The sequence below is a fragment of the Pseudorca crassidens genome, chromosome 10, assembly GCF_039906515.1.
Source record: "Pseudorca crassidens isolate mPseCra1 chromosome 10, mPseCra1.hap1, whole genome shotgun sequence".
Taxonomy (NCBI): Eukaryota; Metazoa; Chordata; class Mammalia; order Artiodactyla; family Delphinidae; genus Pseudorca; species Pseudorca crassidens.
The window spans coordinates 61795618-61818102 of NC_090305.1; the positions used below are offsets into that span (position 1 = coordinate 61795618).

General features: G+C 41.2%; 1 protein-coding gene across 4 annotated transcripts in view; it reads left to right on the forward strand.

Annotated features, from left to right (window-relative positions):
- Positions 1 to 22485, forward strand: part of ULK4 (unc-51 like kinase 4) — a 518420-nt gene that overhangs the window by 269002 nt on the left and 226933 nt on the right. For all 4 annotated transcript variants that reach the window (XM_067753978.1, XM_067753980.1, XM_067753979.1 and 1 more), the window contains one exon: positions 11156 to 11261. In XM_067753978.1, the coding sequence (XP_067610079.1) occupies positions 11156 to 11261 (106 nt within the window). The remainder of the gene's footprint in view (positions 1 to 11155; positions 11262 to 22485) is intronic.

Below are 22485 nucleotides of genomic sequence, written 5' to 3' on the forward strand. Positions count from 1 at the left end.
GTATTTAGCTCAGAGAGTGTGTTGTGGGCCAGAGTGGCCTGTCTTTCAACACTCCAGGCAGACACATGAAAGGGGTACAATCCATCCCTGGGGACACTGGTCCTGGCAGCTTCCCTTCGGCTCCACGGCCAGGGTTCTCCCTCCTGAATAGTGTTGGCTCGGGCCTACTACGCCTGCCTTGAGGCCTAGGGCCCTGCTGGGAGCCCAGAGGACAGAAGCTTCCTGCTAGAAGCCTACATAATGTGAAAGGGCACGGCTGGGGAAGCCAAGTGACACAATTAACCTGCCGGAAGGGCATCCACAGTGCACTGCCGTGGGTGTTGCACAGGACTGGGATTCTAGAGCCGAGCTGGCACACTGATTGACAGATGGTACCAGCCGAGCCAGACTCCCTTCTGTGCCAGCTGGAATGTATTGCTGATAATAACTTGTGTTTGCTGCCAGAGGGGCTCTACCATGTTTGTCAGTCAAATTTAAAAACAATTTGAAACTCTTTTCTCTTGTGTGTTTAACCAGAAGGATGGAGGGAGATCTAAATAAAAGAAAGGACTTAATTTTATACCTCTAGGCCCTTAGGGTGAGAGCATCATATGTTTTTGGCTACAGATTGGAGAATAACATTTCCAGGCCCTTGGAGTCTCCTCAGAGCCTGCTCAGCCCCACAAAACCCCGACCACAGGGCAGAGGAGCTGGTTAACTGCTTCACAGCTGGTAGAGCAAAGGCCCAGTAGTGGTTACCCCAGCACCAATTTCCTCATACCCCAAACAGTCCCACTTTGGACCCCTACATCCTGGCCTTTCTTCCCAGGAAATCCCATATATATATTTATGAGTGAATTCATTTTAAATCACTCTGTGCCCTTGCCGCTTAATCCAGTCTGTTTCCTTCCCTGTTTCTCACCCCCAGGGGTCAGTATTCGTCTCGATAAGTCTTGAGACTATTTCGAACTCATAATGCAATGCTCCTCTGGGATTGAAAGCCTTGGAGCTCCAGTGCCCTTGCTCTGTCATCTCCTGGTTCTTGTGGCTTCTCCCCCTTTCAGGCCTTGGAATCCCACTGGGACTTTGGACACAAACTGGACTGTGGGAAACAGTGGCCTCCCTCCACCCTGGATCTACTGTAGACTCTGACACACTCACTCCCCAGGCTCGCGGCCCCCGATGTCAGCCCTGAGAGTGGAGCCTAATCTCTGCCACTTTAGAAAGAGGAAGCTGGTTAGCAGTCAGAACGGTGAGGCCGGAGGTAGAGATACCTTTAGGAGACGGTGGTGGCCCTGGCCAAAGAGGGCAGTGGCAGTGGGGTTGGAGAGCAGACGACAGATTCAGGAGGGGCTCGGGGAGAACCAGGGGACTGTCATGGCTGATTGGATGTGGGAGATGAGAATAGACAGCAGTCCCGGGTGATACCAAGATTTATGACTGGGTAGCTGGGCAGATTGGAGGGTCGTTCATTGAATTGGAAAATGGAAAAGGAGAAGGTGTGAGGGGAAAGGAGCTGAGTTCAGTTTAGATTCCACTGAGTTTGAGCTGCCTGTGGGACAGCCTTGTGAAAAATCAGTAACATGAAAGTGTCCTCTTCTGCATGCATGTACTCATGTGGTTTGGGTGCTCTGAAGGCTCGATTCTGCAGGCTCCAGATCTCTAGCATTCTGGGCACGCAGGAGAACGTATGAAAAGGAGAGTGGATGGACACCCCACTACGTCCTGGGGCAGCACATCTGTACCAAGTGCAAGTACACGTGCAGTACAGGGGCAGCTTGCAGAACAACGTAAATTTTTCCCCCTGAAAGGTAATGTGAATGTGTGTTGCATGGGATATGCTGTGTGTTTATTTCTAAGAGATCGTGGATGTCACGTGTGCATCACTTGTGTGTGCTTCTGCTTTTCGTTCTCTCGGTGCTCTCTCTAACCTTGTAGGATCGGTTCTTGTCTTCTCATGTGTTGTCTTTTGAATCCCGACCCACACCAAGGGCGGAAGAGAGTTGCCACAGTTCATTATTATTTTTGATCGTTAAAGGTATCTCCTACCTGGACTGTTCAGACCCCAGCCCCACTTTTTCATCTGGACATCTGGAGTCTTCTAGTGCCGTTTCCATCGTCAGATATTAGCGTCAAGTATAATGCTCCGTTTACAGTGAAAGCATTTTGGGAAGGCTGATCGTTTTTTAGCGGTGTTTCCTTGCTGTGCCCTTGGTGTTGCAGAGCTGTCCTCTTCAAGCACTGAAGCAATTAGTTTCGAGAAGGCTGATTCTTCAGGGTCCAGTGCTCTCCTACCTTTCATTTGCTGAAGCTGTACATTTTAATGAAGTTGTTTCATCTATGTTGCCAAACACTAGAATTTTGTGGCTTCCATTCTAATTATCTCTACTGGCAAATGCTATGTTTTATTAGAACTCTCAAGTGCCCTGTTTGTTAAATGTCCGTACACTGTGGCGTTGGGCACACAAATTAGGTCAGCCTTGCTTATTGGGCTGTGGATGAAGGAGTTAAAGATTTTTGTCATTATCTTAAAGTGCAGTAGGATCGCCTTGGGTGTCTTTGTAGGATAGCAGTGATGGCTTCTCCTGTGAGCTCAGCTTTCTTTCTCACCCGTCAAGCCTACACTGACACTGAGCATCTCAATCATGTGGCTGTTGACTGTGGGGCCAGTATGTGATTTCATCCTTGGGGGTAGTATGCCCATTCTTCCCTTTCCTTAGTTGCCTAATACCCACATCTTGCTTCCCGGGTTGCACGTCTTACAGCAAATGATCTGTATTAAGGGCTCTTGTGAAGCCAGGAGTTCCCAGTGGTGGTGACACAGGGCTGGTCACATTGTAGCCGAAGACGGAGGGCAACATTACAGTAGCGGCCCCGAATCAGTATGTCTGTGCCTCTTTCCACCCCTGCCTCTGGATTCTTTTAAGTCCGTGGGTCCTCAGGTCATGTTGGCTAACCGGGGGTGTGCTGGCTGGTGACCCTGACACCCCACCCTCCGCTCTCCTGCTCCATTAATGTGGTCACCAGGCAACGTCGCTTGGTGATTAGGGACCCCTGCCATCCTACAGACTGGATCCCAGCTTCACAATAGAGGAGCTGGGTGATCCTGGGCAAGTGACACTTCATCTCGCTAACCTCAGTGTCCTTATCTGTAAAGAGGGGAGAACTGTAGTCACTTCAGGATTTTGGTGAGGATTAAATGAGATAGAATGCTTGGGGCAGAGGCCATGGCACATAGTACCTTATCAGTATATTGTCAGTGCTGCCTTGTCCTGGCTCGGGCCCACGTGGCAGCTCTGCTTCAATCAGCACAGAAGGTGCTGGTGCCTGGGCCCCAGACCCTGTGCCAGAGACCCTGTTGCAGGTCATTAAAAGCTTCCTTCTCTCCACACACCACTTTTCTTCCATGTGTTGGGGTGCCAGTGGTGTGGACCCCTTTCTTTATTAGTGAGCCATGGGGATTAAAAAAAAAAAAAAAAGACACCAGGATTTTACCTAGGCTTCTCTTACAGTCCTTTCACCCTGGGTCTCAGGTAGACTTTTTAGGGAGAGGGGTTGTCTTAGAGGAACATCTAATGAAGACACAGCCTTTAATCAGCATCTTCCCTTCCCTCCAGCTCTGACCCAAGGTCTTTGAATCAAACTTGTGGTTCCCTTTCCTCTTTACATCAGTCTTCCAGGGGCCCAGGAAGAACCCTTGTCCCACATGTTTACCCTGGTGGTTTCTCCCTTCATATAATTGTCTACTCTGACTTTGAAAGTAAATATGATGTTTTTCAAAGCATAATTTATCCCCTGTGGGCTATGAATATGGTTGTGAACAGCAAGAACAAATCTTAATAAAGTTGCTAAGAGAAATGAAATAATTCAATTTGATAGAAAGTAATAGAAGTATGCTTAATTCACATTTATACCTTCTCAACTACTCTTCGCCTGTCTTTAGCATTCTTTCTGGGGGAAGTTATGATCTAGGCCACAGCAATAACTGTCTAGGTTCCCCCTAGACAACCATGTTGTCATCTTGAGCAGGAACAGTGACTCTGTTCCGTGGTCTCCCTCCCTCATACTAGGTAATAAACATTTATACCTACAAGAAGGAAGAGGAAGTAAGTACAATTTTATAATATAATCTTAATAATGTCCCTACTTCATTTAGAACAAAGTTCAGTCTATGAATGGTCTGAAAATCAACAACAAAGAAACTAAAACACAACAGTGTTTTGAATAATGGCTAGAATAGAAAAGGAATCATGCCTCCCAGTCTGGTTGTAGGATTATTGGTCTCTATTCTCTGCATCAAATATGGTGCCCTGAGTGTTTCCAGTGATAAGGTTAGTGGGGGCTTTTGATAGAGTGTACCTTTATGCCCCTCTGCGGATTGAGTAGTGGGGCTGGCAGAGCCCTTCCTTCTGCAGTGATTCTGGAAACTCCAGGCCAGGAGTCTCAGGACCTGGTTGGCTGGGGTACGGTCCTGGGTTCTTAGTGTTCAGGGATAACGGAGGTTTGGAAACTTGGCTTTTGTACTTAAGGGAAATGCCTACATCAGCAGGTGGCTGTCGCTCTGTGAGCACAAGGAAAAACCAAAGTATTGGCTTTGCAATGAGCCAGAAATACTGCCAAGAGCACAGAAAAGGTGCATTTAATCATAAAAACATGTGTATGGAAGGAACAATGGATTTATCTCCAGTAAAACTGACCTATATTTGCCGACAGACTGGCCTTTGAACCAGGAGTGGTATGTGTTATTTTACCAAATGGGACCAAAAGAAGAGATTTGTTAGTGTCTTTATTCTTCACAAGAATAGGTTTCCTATGTATCGTTAGTTACTTTATCATGAGTAACATGTCACGTCATCTTCGTGCTTATTAATCACCCTTTCCTTCCAACCAACTGTAAGAATAATTAGATGAAATTGGTGGCAGCCCATTGCTTCCACATTAATATTCTTAAGCTGGTGTCAGTGAATTTTATATGGTTGAGGCTGTTCAGTTTGGCTTCTCCGTATCTATCGATTGCCCTTTTTGAGCAGAATGAAGGTGTTTTTATTAAGCTTGGATGCCAATGAGAGTTATTTTATGGTGACCACAATGCAAGGCACTGTCAGCATGTCAGGGAATGGCAGGCGTGGCGCTGGACGGGCTCGGCTGTCCCCCGGGCCCGGCTGCCAGCCCCGCAGCTAGTAAATCTTCTGTTTAGGCTCGTCTGATGTCTTTCCCTCACTTATACTTTCAATGACCTTTTGTGTATCTATCTGTAAAGGTAAAACAGAGAAACTCACAGCCTAGTAGCATCCAACATTAACATCCACTCTTAAGCCTGTGTTTCTAAAGAATATAAATTTTCAGCCAGTGGTATTTGGAAAGTAGACCTTTTGGCTTGTATTAAAGATATAGATGGTAAGACTCATGAAATCAAGTGGCTCCTGTTGGTGGGATGTACAAGTCTGTTAACTGCAGTTTCAGAGCCTGATGCCGTGTTGGTATTTTGGTGCGCTTTGGAAGCCGTGTGTTCATCAGGGGAGTCCCGGTGTCTCTGCTGCACGTCCTCACTCTGAGACCTGGGCTACTGGAGCCTCTACCGTCTAGACCATCACTGGTCTTAAGGGCAGAGGAAAGACAGGACGGCGAAGCCCTCTCTGACCCTTAAAGCGTCTGCCCAGATGAGTCTAATTGGCCAAAGTAAGTCCAGTTATGGGCATCTCGAATTATGAGGGAGCAGGGACGTGTCATCCTCCTGCATATGTAGGAGGGGGAAGTGGGAAATCGTGTACATTTGTAATGACTAACTCGAAGTCACAAATGTAGATTCTTGAGTAAAACGGAAAGCTGGGTCCTTGAAAAGACCAATAAAATAGGCAAGGCTTTGGTGAGTCTGACCAACAAGAAAGAGGGAGGAGGCAGGTAAAAGGTGATGTCAGTCGGTTCAGAGAAGACAGGTGAAGACTGGTGACTGCTGTGTACGGTTCTATTACAATACGTTTGGAAACTTGGACATTATAGGTGATTTTCTTGGAAAATGGAAATAAAATTGGGTCAGTGTGTACATTCCTGAGTATAAGATGTTTTTCAAAAAAATATTTAAAGATCTACCGGTAAAAATACACTGAGCCCAGTTGCTTTTATTAGTGAGTTCTACCACGTCACCCAGAAATAGATGCACAATAAGTTATTTGTGGAATAAAATGGATGGACAAGGCTAGCGTGAAACTGATACTAAAATCAGATGAGGATGTCACTCATAGGCCAATAACATTGAAGAACATTGATTCAACTACCCTAAAACAAACTAGCTAACAGAACCTGGCAGCATAAAGAGTAAATCCAAACCAGCTCAGGCGCTGCCTTCCGAAGGAGGTATGCCTTACGTGCCTTGTTTAAAACTGCAGCCTTCCCCCGCGGCACTCCCAAACCACTTTACCCTGTTCTGTTTTCTCCTGTAGTGTGTATCATCTTTAACATACCATGGAATTATTTACTATGTTGTCTTCCCCCTCTGCTTCAAGGTAAACTCCACAGGGCAACCGCAAGGGCAGGGCTGTTTCTTAAAAAAAATTAGTGAAAAAAATTTTTTTTGGTCTCTTCTATTCACTGACACAAGCCAAGTACCTAGAACAGTGGGCACTTAGTAAATATGTATTGCAAAAATGAGTTAATTCTAAATGCACTATGGGATCCTGGATTGGATCCCAGAACAGAAAAGGATGTTAGTGGAAAATGTGAAATTTGAATAAAGTCTGTAGTTCCACTGTGAGTTTTGTATCAGTGTTAAGTCCCTAGTTTTGTTTCTTATTTTAAAGATTTATTTATTTATTATTTATTTATTTAATTTATTTTTGGCTGCGTCAAGTCTTAGTTGCAGCACACGGGATCTTCGTTGAGGCATGCGGGCTCTTTTGTTGTGGTGCGTGGGCTTCTCTCTAGTTGTGGCATGTGGGTTTTCTCTCCCTAGTTGCGGCATGCAGGTTCCAGAGCGTGCAGGCTCTGTAGCTTTCCAGCACGCAGGGTCTCTACTTGAGGCACGTGAGCTCAGCAGTTGTGGATCATGGGCTTAGTTGCCCCGCGGCATGTGGGATCTTAGTTCCCTGACCAGGGATTGAACCTGTGTCCCCTGCATTGGAAGGCGGATTCTTTTTTTTTTTCTTAATGTTTTTATTGGAGTATAATTGCTTTACAATGGTGTGTTAGTTTCTGCTTTATAACGAAGTGAATCAGTTATACATATACATATATCCCCATATCTCTTACCTCTTACGTCTCCCTCCCTCCCACCCTCCCTATCCCACCCTTCTAGCTGGTCACAAAGCACCAAGCTGATTTCCCTATGCTATGCGACTGCTTCCCACTAGCTATCTATTTCACATTTGGTAGTGTATATATGTCCATGCCACTCTCTCACTTTGTCTCAGCTTACCCTTCCCCCTCCCCGTGTCCTCAAGTCCATTCTCTAGTAGGTCTGCATGTTTATTCCTGTCTTGCCCCTAGGTTCTTCATGACCTTTTTTTTTTTAAGATTCCGTATATATGTGTTAGCATACAGTATTGGTTTTTCTTTTTCTGACTTACTTTGCTCTGTATGACAGACTCTAGGTCCATCCACCTCACTACAAATAACTCAATTTTGTTTCTTTTTATGGCTGCGTAATATTCCATTGTATATATGTGTCACATCTTCTTTATCCATTCATCTGTCGATGGGCACTTAGGTTGCTTCCATGTTCTGGCTATTGTAAATAGAGCTCCAATGAACGTTGTGGTACATGACTCTTTTTGAATTATCGCTTTCTCAGGGTATATACCCAGTAGTGGGATTGCTGGCTCAAATGGTAGTTCTATTTTTAGTTTTTTAAGGAACCTCCATACTGTTCTCCATAGTGGCTGTATCCATTTACATTCCCACCAACAGTGTATGAGGGTTCCCTTTTCTCCACACCCTCTCCAGCATTTATTGTTTGTAGATTTTTTGATGATGGCCATTCTGACCCCTGTGAGATGATATCGCATTGTAGTTTTGATTTGCATTTCTCTAATATTAATGGCATTGAGCATTCTTTCATGTGTTTGTTGGCAGTCTGTATATCTTCTTTGGAGAAATGTCTGTTTAGGTCTTCTGCCCATTTTTGGATTAGGTTGTTTGTTTTTTTAATATTGAGCTGCATGAGCTGCTTGAAAATTTTGGAGATTAATCCTTTGTCAGTTGCTTCATTTGCAAATATTTTCTCCCATTCTGAGGGTTGTCTTTTCGTCTTGTTTATGGTTTCCTTTGCTGTGCAAAAGGTTTTACGTTTCATTAGGTCCCATTTGTTTATTTTTGTTTTTATTTCCATTTCTCTAGGAGGTGGGTCAAAAAGGATCTTGCTGTGATTTATGTCATAGAGTGTTCTGCCTATGTTTTCCTGTAAGAGTTTGATAGTGTTTGGCCTTACATTTAGGTCTTTAATCCGTTTTGACTTTATTTTTGTGTATGGTGTTAGGGAGTGTTCTAATTTCATTCTTTTTTTCTTTTTTTTTGCGGTACGCGGGCCTCTCACTGCTGTGGCCTCTCCTTGCACAGGCTCTGGACGCGCAGGCTCAGCGGCCATGACTCACGGGCCCAGCCGCTCCGCGGCATGTGGGATTTTCCCGGACTGGGGCACGAACCCGTGTCCCCTGCATGGGCAGGCGGACTCTCAACCACTGAGCCACCAGCGAAGCCCTAATTTCATTCTTTTACATGTAGCTGTCCAATTTCCCCAGTACCACTTATTGAAGAGGCTGTCTTTTCTCCATTTTATATTCTTGCCTCCTTTATCAAAGATGAGATGACCATATGTGCATGGGTTTATCTCTGGGCTTTCTATCCTGTTCCATTGATCTATATGTCTCTTTTTGTGCCAGTACCATACTGTCTTGATTACCATAGCTTTGTTGTATAGTCTGAAGTCCGAGAGCCTGATTCCTCCAGCTCCGTTTTTCTGTCTCAAGATTGCTTTGGCTATTTGGGGTCTTTTGTGTTTCCATACAAATTGTGAAATTTTTTGTTCTCGGTCTGTGAAATATGGAAGGCAGATTCTTTAGCACTGGACCACCAGGGAAGTCCCATTTCTGAGTTTTGATCAGTGTACCTTGGTTGGGTATGCTGTTAACATAGGGAACATCTGGGTGAAGGGTATATGGAAACTCTCTACACTGTCTTTGCAACTCTTCTGTAAATCTAAAATTATTTCAAAAGAAAATTTTATTAAAACTAAGTCCAAAGAATTCTAAGATCCTTCAGCATTTAAAAAGTAAAATAAAATTTCCACTCAGATGACACCTTCTCAATGAGTCCCACCCTGACAACACCATGTAAAATGACGGACAGCCTCACTGCTGAACTCCCAACCCTCCTTTCCTGCTCTGCTCTTTTCTTTTTCTACCATAGCACTTGTTATCTTCTAACATGTAGTCCAGTTTACTTACTGTGCCTGCTTTTTTTTTTTCTTTTTTTAGTATTTATTTATTTATTTATTTGGCTGCTACGGGTCTTATTTGTGGCATGCGGAATCTCTGGTTGGGGCACGTGGGATCTAGTTCCCTGACCAGAGATCAAACCTGGGCCCACTGCTTTGGGAACACAGAGTCTTAACCACTTGACCACTAGGGAAGTCCCTGTGCCTGTTGTTTGTTGTCTCTTTCCATGAGGACAGGGAACCTTGTTTTGCTCTCTCAGGTGCCTAGAACAGTGCCTAGAACAGGTACATAATAGGTCTTCATTAGTTATTTGTTGAGTGACTTAATAAATATGATATAACTTATGTTTAGATAACAGAGCAAACCATGTATTCTGTGTGTGTGTGTGTGAGAGAGAGAGAGAGAGAGAGAGAAAGGGAGAAAATGAATAGGAAAGGGTCTGGATGGAGTCTACTAAATTGATACACCCATAACTCTTTAGGATAGGACTTGTTATTAACAGAGTGACCAAGGGGCGGGGCCAGGGCTAGTGTGGGACAAGCTAGCCGCCTAGAAGCACTCACTTCCAGCAAGTGCTTGCATTGGCACAGTGCTGAGAGCGAGTGCCTCCATTCTTTCTATACTCTGTGCAGCTGGCTTGCCTCCCCTAGTCCTGGAGCTTAAAGACTTTACTTTTATACTATTTGAAATTTTATAGTTTCAGTCACAATCAGTGCTAGTTTAATTTTTTAAAAATTCAGAAGAGTGAATAGGAAACAAAACTAAAGCAAGTTATTTTTTTTAATTTATTTATTTATTTTTGGCTGTGTTGGGTCTTCGTTGCTGTGCATGGGCTTTCTCTAGTTGCGGCGAGTGGGGGCTACTCTTCATTGAGGTGCACGGGCTTCTCATTTCTGTGGCTTCTCTTGTTGCGGAGCACGGGCTCTAAGCATGGGGGCTTCAGTAGTTGCGGGATGTGGGTTCAATAGTTGTGGCTCACGGGCTCTAGAGCGCAGGCTCAGTAGTTGTGGTGCACGGACTTAGTTGCTCCGCAGCATGTGGGATCTTCCCGGACCAGGGCTCGAACCCATGTCCCCTGCATTGGCAGGCGGATTCTCAACCACTGCGCCACCAGGGAAGCCCCAAGTTATTTTTAAGGTCCCTTAAAAGTTACAAAGAAGTTGTCTTTTGTGTCTTTACAATGAGAAATGAAGGCCAAAGTTACTCCCTGCTGTATGATGCAAAGCGTTAGGGAAAGCAAAATTCACTTTTTCAGGTCCCAAGTGTAGTTTATTACACTGAAGCAGTGATGCAATAAGTCATATCCGACATAACCAGCAATGTGTAAGACTAAAGAAGGAGCACAGCAGTTTACTCTCCAAACTGCAGAAATTATTTCTTTCAGAAGTTTTTCTTCTGTGATCTCAAAATCACTTTCATGTGGTTTCCTAAGTTCCACGTACTTGATCTCTGATCTCTCTGACTCCTTTGGTGCCCTTTGAAAGCACAGAGGGCTATGTGGTTGTCCCTCAGTGCATGGGCAGGGGACCGCATGCAGCAGTGCTGGCGCTGAGCGATTCGTACTGCCTCCCACTCACCTAACGCACTGATGGGGCCTTGCCACAGAGGGGTCTGCTTCACCCAAGTGCAGAAAGATAATCATTCAACCTTGTAAAAGAATGCAGGGATGGAGGTCGTTTGATCATTTGTCTTTATTACGATGTAATGCTATTTCTGTACTGTTCTGATGGAATGGTGGTCTGTTGCAGGAACATCAGACGAACATTCTGGGTAACACCATGCAAAGTGTGGTTGCATTGCTCAACAATCTGGTCACCTGCAAAGATCTGAATATGAAGCTCCTTTATGAACAAGGTAAATGTTTCTTAGACTTCATCTTTGATTGTGTTGAATTTTGCCTATTTGTAAGTTTCCTCATTTTACCTAGTAGAGAGTCGAGAAGTACTATTTAAAGTTGATCAATCAAAATAGATGTTTAAAGGTGTACAAATAATGATAACATTACCAGCAAAAATGGAAAGTGTCGTTAGATTGCGATAGATTCTCTGAGTTAATTCATTGTCCTTCATGGCACAAAATCAATACAAACTCCTTACAGATGAGAAACCAAGAAGTAGAGTGTAAGCAGAGTATTTAGACTTATTTGTGCTTATCAAAATGAAAGCATATATGGTCAAAAGCACCTTGGAAAATGAGACTGGATGAGTTGAGGGTGGCTTTACGTTGCACTTTATGGATATCTGTAATATTAAAATGAAAAACTTTTTAAGGGCTTCATTTTTTTAGAGTAGGTTTAGGGTTAAAACCAAACTGAGAGGGAGGTACAGAGATTTCCCATAAAACCCCTGCGCCATTGTCAACATCACTCACCAAAGTGGTATGTTCTTTACTAAAGATAGACCAACACTGACATCCTAGTCACCCAAAGTCCTTAGTTTACAGTAGGGTTCACTCTTGGTGTTGTACATTCTATGTGTTTGGACAAATGTATGACATATATCCATCATTACAGTATTACACAGTGTCTTTTCTTTCATTGCCCTAAAAATCCTCTGTGTTCTGCCTCTTCACACCCCTGCCTTCTGCAAACTCTGATCTTTTTATTGTCTCCCTAGTGTTGCCTTTTCCAGAATGTCATAAAGTTAGAATCACACAGTAGGTAGTCTTTTCAGATTGACTTCTTTCACTTAGTACTGTTTATTTAAGGTTTCTCCATGTCTTTTCATGGTTTGGTAGCTCATTTCTTTTTAGCACTGAATAATTCTCCGTTGTCTGGATGTACCACAGTTTATTAATCCATTCACCTAACAAAGGACATCTTGGTTGCTTCCAGGTTTTGGCAGTTCTGAATAAAGCTGCTATAAATATCTGTGTGCAGCTTTTTTGTTGTTTTGTTGTTTAACATCTTTATTGGAGTATAATTGCTTTACAGTGGTGTGTTAGTTTCTGCTTTATAACAAAGTGAATCACTTATACATATACATATGTTCCCATATCTCTTCCCTCCTGCGTCTCCCTCCTTCCCACCCTCCCTATCCCACCCCTCTAGGCGGTCACAAACCACCTAGCTGATCTCCCTGTGCTACGTGGCTGCTTCCCACCAGCTATCTATTTTACATTTGGTAGTGTATATATGTCCATGCCACTCTCTCACTTTGTCACAGCGTACCCTTCCCCCTCCCCATATCCTCAAGTCCGTTCTCTAGTAGGTCTGTGTCTTTATTCCTGTCTTACCCCTAGGTTCTTCATGACCTTTTTTTCCCTTCGATTCCATATATATGTGTTAGCATACGGTATTTATTTTTCTCTTTCTGACTTACTTCACTCTGTATGACAGACTCTAGGTCCATGTGGACTTAAGTTTTGAACTCCTTTAGGTAAATACCAAGAAGTGCAGTTGCTAATCATACACTAACTGTTTGATTTTGTAAGGAACTGCTAAATTGTCTTCCAAAGTGGCTGTACCGTTTTGCATTCCCACAGTGAGGGAGAGGTCCTGTTCCTCAGCACCCTTGCCAGCAGTCTGTGTTGTCAGTATTCTGGATTTTGGACATGCTGATAGGTGTGCGGTGGTAGCTCATTGTTTTAATTTGCCTTTCCCTGATGGCATATGATGTGGAGCATTTTCTCATATTCTTGTTTTCCATCTGTATATCTTCTCTGGTGATCTCTGCTAAGATCTTTAACCTAATTTTTAATTGGGTTATTTGTTTTCTTACTGTTGGATTTCAGGAATTCTTTGTATATTTTGAACAAATGTCCTTTATCAGATCCGTCTTTTGCAAGTATTTTCACCCAGTTTTGTGGCTTGTCTTCTGATTCTCTTGGTATTGTCTTCTGCAGAGGACAAGTTTTCAATTTTAATTAAGTCCAGCTTATCAGTTATTTCTTTTACGGATTTTGTCTGTGGTGTTGTATCTCAAAAGTCATCACTATACCCGATGTCATCTTGTTATGTTATCCTCTAGGAATTTTATAGTTTTGAATTTTTTACAATTAGGTCTGATCCATTTTGAGTTAATTTTTGTGAAAGGTATAAGGTAGGTTTTGTGTGTGTGTGTGTGTTAATTTTTGTGAAAGGTATAAGGTAGGTTTTGTGTGTGTGTGTGTGTGTGTGTGTGTATGTATGTGTATGTTGCTGTCTAGTTCCAGCACCATTTGTTGAAGGGACTGTCTTTGCTCCATTGTATTGCCTTTACTCTTTTGCCAAAGATCTTTTAACTATATTTATGTGAGTCTGTTTCTGGACTGTCTGTTCTGTTCCATTAATCTATTTGCTTATTCTTTCACCAGTACCACACTGTCTTTGATGTCTGTAGCTTTATAGTAAGTCTTGAAGTCGCGTAGCATCAGTCCTTCAACTTTGTTCTTCTCCTCAATATTGTGTTGGCTGTTCTGGGTCTTTGCCTTTTCATATAATCTTTAGAATCAGTTTGTTGATACTAATAAAATAACTTGCTTGGACTTTGATTGGGATTGCATTGATTCTATAGATCAAGTTGGGAATATTGTTGCATTTTAAACATAATGTCTACTACTTTTATATTAATAAAATCTTTCATTTGAATGTTCATAAAAATAAGACTTGAATGAGATCAGTCAGATCATTAAGATCAGTCAGATCATTAAGATCATTAAGTCCCTGTTCTGATTTTTTCCCCCAAGAATTTAGAGTTTTGTTTCTATGTGGTCATTATATTTAAATGTTGGCAGTATTTTTTTCCTCCCCTAAGAAAAATGTACATTCCCAGTAGTAATAAATATTGCCAACAGTTGAGGGATTTTAGTGCATAGAAATATTTATTCTTTTATACAGCAGCATCCTATTCTGTTTTATGAGTATGTCAGAATAGACCAGTACTCTAATGGATATGGGTAATGTCCAATCTTTTGCTGTTACAGATAGTTCTGCAATGAATAACCTTATGCATGCATACCTTCACACAGGAGCAGGGCTATCTATAGGGTAAATTCCTGGGGTTAGAATAGCTGGATCAAGGGGTATATGCATCTGTAATTTCCATAGATATTGACAAGGTGTTGTAAGTAACATGCCAATTTGTACTTCCATCAAGTCACATGAGATTGGTTGTCTTCGGACCTAAGAGTATGTTATGTTTTCCCATTTGTTTGACTTTGTTTCTTTATAGTTTTCCTTATATAGGCCATATGCATTTCTTGCTGTTTATCTCTTCCCAGGTTTCTTCCCATCCTTTTATGCTTGCTGTTAGAAATAAGGAATTTTCTGCCAATATAGTTTTCAGTTATTTTTTTAGCATGTGTTTTTGATTTCTATTTATTCACTTTGTTCCTAGGTTAATTCTCTTATTATTTTACATAGTAATCGTTTCTAAATGATTCTGTTTACTTTCTGGTTATATAATAATAACCATTAGTAACCATCTTTCTTTTCAACTTTTATAGTTCTACTTTTTCCTCTCTTGTCCAGCTGCAAGATTCAAAGAGAATGAGGTAGAGGATACCTTTGTATTACCTCAGAATCTTTTGTTCTGTTTAAGAAGTACCTATCTATTTAAATTTTATCTTTTGTAATCAAAAATAAATAATGACTTTTGTCAAATGCTTTCTTGGCATCTCTGGAAATGAGCAAATGATTTTTCCTTGGATCTATTCATGTAACAGATTATATTTAATAGATTACGTAATATTAAATCATCCTAGCATTTGAGTCAGTAACCACACTTAATTGTGATATAATATTCTTTAATTGTGCTACTTAAATTCTTTGTTAATCTTTTATTCAGGATTTTCCATTGCTACTCATAAGTGGGATTGGTCTGTAGTTTCGTTTCCTGTTTCTTTTTTAAAAATACTGTTTTTTGCTAGATTTTGGTGTCATTGCTATGTTGCTTCTTTTTTTTTTTTTTAAAGGAAGTTTTCTCTCTTCTTTTCTCTCTTCTTTTGAACTGAATTGAGATAGCAGGAATTATGCAGTGATAGGAGATATAGGAATTCCATCCTAGCAGAAATTATGCAGTGATAGGAGATGTAGGAATTCCATCCTAGCCAGTGAAGAAACCTTGCTATGCACCTAAGTAAAGTTACACCAGCCTGAAACTAAAGGCTACTCTAACCTGCCATAGAGTTTCGACCATGTCCTAGGACTAAGGATTAAACCACTATAGACCTTTCCTAACAAATAATAAAACTAATCCCTTAGGGTCAAAAGATTCACAAGGAATTTAACTGCCTGCTAGAACAAAATACCACTTAAGAGATGACAATATAACCCACACTCTCTACAACGTATTATCCACAGTGACAAGTATACAGCCAAAACTTAATGTACATGAAAAAGAAGCTAGAAAATGTGGCCCATGATGATGATGATAATAATAATAATAATAATAATAATAATAAAATGTCAGTTCAAACCAAGCCCAAGATCACCCAGATGTTGGAATTACCGATCAGGCACTTTTTTCCTATCTGTTAAAAATGTTTATTAGCAAATAATAGAGAGGTAAGATAACCCTAGCACCCAACTGATGCTTTCTTGACAATCAGGAGATTTGAAAGGAGAGTAATGCTCTCACTGTATTATTCAAGGTGATTTCATGTCATCTTGGCATTCTTGTACTTCCTAAAATCATCCCAAATTCTGAGAAGCTCAAAACCAGGAATCTGTACCAGTTTTCACGTGTTGCACTTTTTTTCTTTGTTTTTGGTTAGAGTTTTTTCCAGCTTTTTAAAGATGCAGCCGAACTACAACAATGTGTAAGTTTAAGGTATACAATGTGATGATTCGGTAGGTGTATATATTGTGAAATGGTAGATCAGGCTTTTAAACAACTATTATAAATATATCCAAAGCCAAAGAGAAAAGAGGTAGGGAATTTCATCAGAGAAATGGAATCTATGAAAAACTAGAGCCAAGTAGAAGTCTAGAACCAAAAAGTATAATATCTGAAATGAAAACTTCCCTGGAGTTTAGCAGATCAAAAACTGCAGAAGAAACAGTAACTAAACTTGTAAGATTAGTAAAGTTTTCCCATTTGAAGAACAAAGAGAAAGATTTTTAAAAAATGAAAGAACGTCAGTGACCTGCGGGACAGTAATCAAGCATTCTAATATATGTGTAATTGGAATCCCAGAAACAGAAGAGGGATGATGGGGCAGAAGAAGAATTTAAATAAATAATGGCCAAAGTATTCCCACATTCGGTGAAAATATTTGCTTATAGATCCAAGAAGCTAAGAAAACCCTTAGCAAGACTGAAAAACAGAAACTACCTAAGGACACAATATCCAAACTTCTGAAAATTGAAGATAAAAATTTTGAAAGTGTTCAGAGAAAAATGACACATCAAGGAGGTCAGCAATACAAATGATGGCTGATCTCTTGTCAGAAGCAGTAGAGGCCAGAAGAGCAGAAAAATACCTTGAGTGTTGACATAATAAAAGCTGCCAACCTAGATTTTTATATTCAGTGAAAATATCCTTTCAAAGTGAAGGTGAAATATGGACATTTCAGATAAATGAAAGGAAGGGGAATATTCTGCCTAATGGTAAGTGTTAAATTAACTTTTCAAGATACAGGGAAGGGATACCAGATGAAAACTGAAACTCAGGTCTGCAGAAAGAAATAAAATATACAAGGCAGGGCTTAACTAGAAAAGAATATCTTTTTTTCCCTCTTCTCTGAAATTCTTTAAAAGAAAACTTACTAGGCAGGCTTCCAGAATGGGTACATTGATGACCCCCATAAACCTATCTTGCAATGAAAGTAACAAAAACACTGGAAAAAAAAGTTTGGTAGTAAACTTTGTGAGCTCTGGAAATTACCAAATTACTATAGGCTTGCAACAATGTAAGGAATGTTTATTCAAGAAAAACTGATGAGTCTCTATAAGAAGAGAAGAAGGCTCTCTGGCTGGAGCTGTAAAGTGCCTAAATGTTGAAGGCATTCTCCAACACACACACACAGCCCCTTGGCAAAGGTGGAAGACTTACTGATTCAAGGCATTTAAGGAAATCTCTGGCCAGTCTTTAGCTGGGTGCTGAGCTAAATGACACAGACTTCTGTGGCTTGACACTACAGGTAATACAGACTTAAAGAATTAGCACAGGAAAGTCACTGAACTAACTACAACAAAACAGCAGTAACTGAAAACCGTTAGTGTGTGTGTGTGTGTGTGTGTGGGGGGGTCTGATTTCCAAAGTTTACACATTATATGATCTAAGATATCCAGTTTTAATCAACAATTACAAAGCATGCCCCAAAAAAATAAAAAATAGGAAGGTATGGCCCATATACAGGAAAAATGCAGTCAATAAAACTATTTCAGAGGAGATCCATATGTTGGATTAACTAGACAAAGATTTTAAATCAGCTGTTATCAATACATGCAAAGAACTATAGGAAACCACGTCTAAAGATTTAAAGGGAAAGCATGAAAATGATGTCTGCACAAGTTGAGAATATCAATAGAGATAACATTATAAAAAAGGAAATTCTGAAGTTGAAAAGTATAATACTTGAGATGAATAATTCACGAGAGGTTCTCAACAGTAGATGTGAAATGGCAGAAGAAAGAGTCAGCTAATTTGCGGATAGGTACGTCATTACTACTGACCTTATAGAAATAAGAAGGATTATAAGGGAATACTATAAACTAACTCTATCCCAGTAAATTAGATAACTTAGATGAAATTTCTAGAAAGGCAAACTATTAAAATTGTTCAAACTATTAAAACATCTGAATCATTGTTCCTTTTCCATAAGAATGACCCGTATTTAAAGCTTAGTAGGTTTTTCAGCCTGATTCCTGTGCATGGAAGTTAGGGGGCCCCAACACCTCTTTTCATTCTGAAAATGAATTATCCCTGTCCTTTTTAATCCAAGCTGGTGGTTCTTCTGACGTTATAATTCTAGCAAAAACTTTGTTAGTTTCCTGTAAATCTTATTGAAGTTTATTCCATTAAACAAAAAGCCTACCCATGAATCCTTCAAAACATTCTCCTCTCTAAGGTGGGCTGAGAATCAGGATACTGTGGAATAATGCCTGTAAGATTCTTAGTAGCCCTATTGGCCAGCTGAGAGAGTGGATGAGGAGTCAGGTGCCTGAAATTGAGATTCCAGTGGTTGCAGCTACTAGCCCATGAAAGCATGGGATTGCATGGCCGAGGCAGGATAAAGGAAAAAATCCTAGAAGACAGAATCTTAGGGAATTGAGAGGTCAGGCATGGAAGGATTGTCTATGATGATGGAAGGCATCTACTGAAATTTTGTGTTCAGAGGACTGTTAGATTTGGAGCACCGGAAGAAGCACAGGCGGATTTAACACGAAGCTTAAGTGTCAAGGGCCCTCATTTATGCAGGGACAGTTTACATTCATAGTTTTTTTCTTCTTACAGCCTATCCCCACTCCCCAGCTGGATAAGCTTCAGTTCTCGTAATATCTAGCCCCTTGCCATGTTTTGTGGAGTGGAGTGGACATCACAAAAATAATTATGGCAAGAGTAGTGTTAGTGTAAAGTTGAGCTCAGAGAATAAGGCGGCAGGGGTGATCTAGGATGATGGCAGTTGGAGGAGGGGAAGTAGGTGGGACAGACTTTTGATCTGAGATTCAGTACATTATAGCCTGCCAGCTGGCTGCTTACTTTTACAAATACATTTTTGTTGAAATATATATATGTCCATTCATTTGCATGTTGTCTATGGCTGGCTTTGTCGTATCATAGCAGCGTTGAGTAGTTGAGACAAAGACTGAAATATTTTCCTCAGGGCCTTTTAAGAAAAAGTTTGCCAACATCTGGTCTAGAAGCAGCAATAGGGTAGAAGGCGACACCACTAAGGCCCAGTGTTAAATGCGGACAGAGTGGACAAAGAAGTATCCATCACTTGAAGGTCCTGCTGAGGAGACAAGGCTGTAAAAGGGGCAGGTTTCAGGTAGAGTAGCAAGATAAAAGGTACATATAGATGAGAAGTGGATGATTTGAGGGATTTAGCTGATAACTGACTGTGAGCTCCAAATATCACAGTGGAAGGGGTTCAGAGGTTGGGCAGGGATGGGATGTGGCCTCTGAAAGGAGATGCACAAATCCTCTTGCTGTTTCTACTATTTGTGAGTGACTGGGAGTCCTGAGCTTCTTGTGACAGCATGAGTAGGGACAGAGGGCATGTTGAGTCCAGGTGGTCTTAAGGCTGAGAAGGGTGGTCAGGCTGCAAGTGTGGTGGGGTGAGGAAGGGTAGTGGGATTCCAGGAGTACACCAAGGTTGGGATCTCCTTCCTGGCCCTTGCTAGGGGAGGTTAGAGGGGAGGAGAGGCGAGGCCCTTGTGGCTGCAGAAAGTCTGATTTCATTCTCCAGAGATAACACCAGGTCTGACTTTCCGTTATACTCTGCTGCTTTCCAGACCCTTTGGCTACTAAATGTGTGGGCTGATTTTTCCAAAGTTGGGTAAAAGAGCTGTTGGGTGTTTGCCAACCCAGAGTGTATTAAGATTCAGTGGAGCATGGCCACATGAAGAGTTACTAATGATCTGCCACTGTATGGGCTTGAATGTATATGGTTGGCTTGAATGAAGTCTTCTTGTTAATTTTTATTTTGGATCAATTCTGGCTCAATCATTGGTTTATGTATTCATTACTTGTCATATGGAATTAAATTCCCTCTTCCAAACATAGTTAACTTGTAACATTAATACCTTAAAAAATCACCCCAATATAAGTGAGCTGTACTGCAGATGGAGTAGAAATGATTATTCCTGCCTTGTAATGCTTCATTACGGTGCTGTATTAGGCCAGTGTCAAACTGACTTTCATCCTCAGACCACACACTAACATCCAGTGGTAGAATGAATTCTAAGGCATACATTTTTTTGCCCCTCCCATTTTAATATCTCTGAAATAAGTACTTCAACCATTGCTATCCACATGGCAGTCCTGATATAGTTTTTGCTGCTGACATGTGTGTGTTGAACCTTGTGGACTGGGTGTGAGTGCCCTGGAAGTGAACCCAGAGACCTCAGGAGAGATGCTTTGCAGGGCTCTCTTGCATCCGTGTTCTCATGGAACAAAGCTTACGGAGCAACGTGGACGTTGGTGATTCCGAGTTGACAAATGAGACGAGTCAGCCTCCAAATGGGAAGAATTTTTTAGAAAAACTCAAGCGATTAATTTTACTTAGATTTCCTTTTTTATGTACTATAAAGGCAATATATGAGAAAATTCATATCAAAATAAGTCTCAGAGCACTTGCATTGAGTGTTAAGACGAAGTTCTAAGTGATAAAGCGTGTGCCATGTAATTGGTAGCGTTTTTTTGTTCTTAGTGGTACATAAAATAATACTGTTCCTTCTGATCACTGGCATCTTAGGCTCACTGAGGTGTGCTAGGTAATATATGTGAGGACCTCCGTACAGCGTCTGCCACCTGGTAGGCATCCCACAAAGTATGCAAACTCTGAGAAGTAGAGTCATTGACACATCTCCAGTATGCAGCTACATTGTATAATTCAGGTGTTTTGCTTAAACACTTTCATTTTTAAATGAAACGTTTAGGGAAAGAATTAAAAAACAAAGACCTTTTGTTTATATTTGAAAAAAGTGTTAGAGTTATTAACATTTTAAAATGGGCTGCCGGCTCATCTCGGTGCAATGACCTTTTGATAATGGATATTAATTCCAGCTTCAGTTTTACCAGCAGAGCTGTCAGCATAATGGATGTACATGACACACTGCAGTAGCCAAAAAACTGTAGCACCTCCAAAGGAGCATTTAAGGAAATTGTTTGTCCCCGTTGGTTTATGGTGTGTCAGAAATCAAAACACTCATTTCTTGCTAGGTTTATTATAAAACTGCCTAAATCGGTGTTTCCTCAAGAGACCAGAAAATCACTATGAGAGCTGTTTGGGCTTTGAAGGTGTACTTGATAGCTCTCTTAGATTCCTTTATATTTAAGAATAACATTCAAAATGATGTCACAGAGCAGGAGTTGGCAAACTTTCCTGTAAAGGACGAGATAGTAAGTATTTTAGGCTTGTAGGACCATATGATCTTTGTCGCTACTGCTCAATACTGCCAGTATAGCAGGAAAGCAGCCACAGAGAATGCATACATGAGTGGTTATGACCTTGTGTCCATAAATTTTCTTTAAAAAATTAGGTGGCCAGCCCACTGGCCGTGGTTTGCCAACCCCTCTTGTACAGTAACTAACTCAGACTCTCCCAAAACTACTCTGAAATTTTCACATCAACATACTGGTAAAATTCAGTTATTAAACTATGATTCAACTTAAGAAGTAACCGAAAATTACATTTAAATGAATATATTCAGAAAGAGGCCACTGCCTTCACAGTAGTGTGAGGATTTGTGAAGAAGAAGTGGAATATTTGCCCTAAGGGCTTAGTCTAAAAATCATAATAAATACATCTTACTGAGTCAATTAGCCTTTGTTAGATAATAAACCACCCCTTAAAGCTAAGTGACTTAAAATAATATTTGCTTACTCTTCCGTGGGTCGGCAGCACAGTCTGGGCTCTGCTGGTGTCAGCTGGACTCGCTCGTGAATCTTCTGTCACTTCCATCACGTGCTATTGACTGAAGGAAATCACTAAGCCAGCCTGGGTCTAGGGATAGGGAAAGAGGCTCCGTCTTTGATGAGAAGAGCCGCAATGAATCCATGGCCGTCTTTAGTCTAGTATAGTTACCTAGACATTTAGAACCAGAGCGTTACATGACACCATGACTGGCGCAGTTGGGGTTGGCACACTACCCTGTAAAGAACCGGATTTTACATATTTTAGACTTTGTCGGCCATAATCTGTTGCAGCTACACAGTTCTGCTCTTGTAGCAGGAAAACAGCCATAGACAATAAATACATAAAGGGATGAACATGACTGTGTTTCAGTGAACATTTATTTACAAAACAGATGATTTTCCACCCTGATCTAGATCATCCAGTCTTTCAACAAGTATTTGTGCGCCAGGCATTGTCCTCGGTGTAAGGAATGTGCAATGGACAAAACTGGCAAGACCTCTGCCTTGGGGCAGACATTCTGGTGGAAAAAAATAGACAACAAACCAAAAAAAACGAACAAGAAGTTTACATTAGA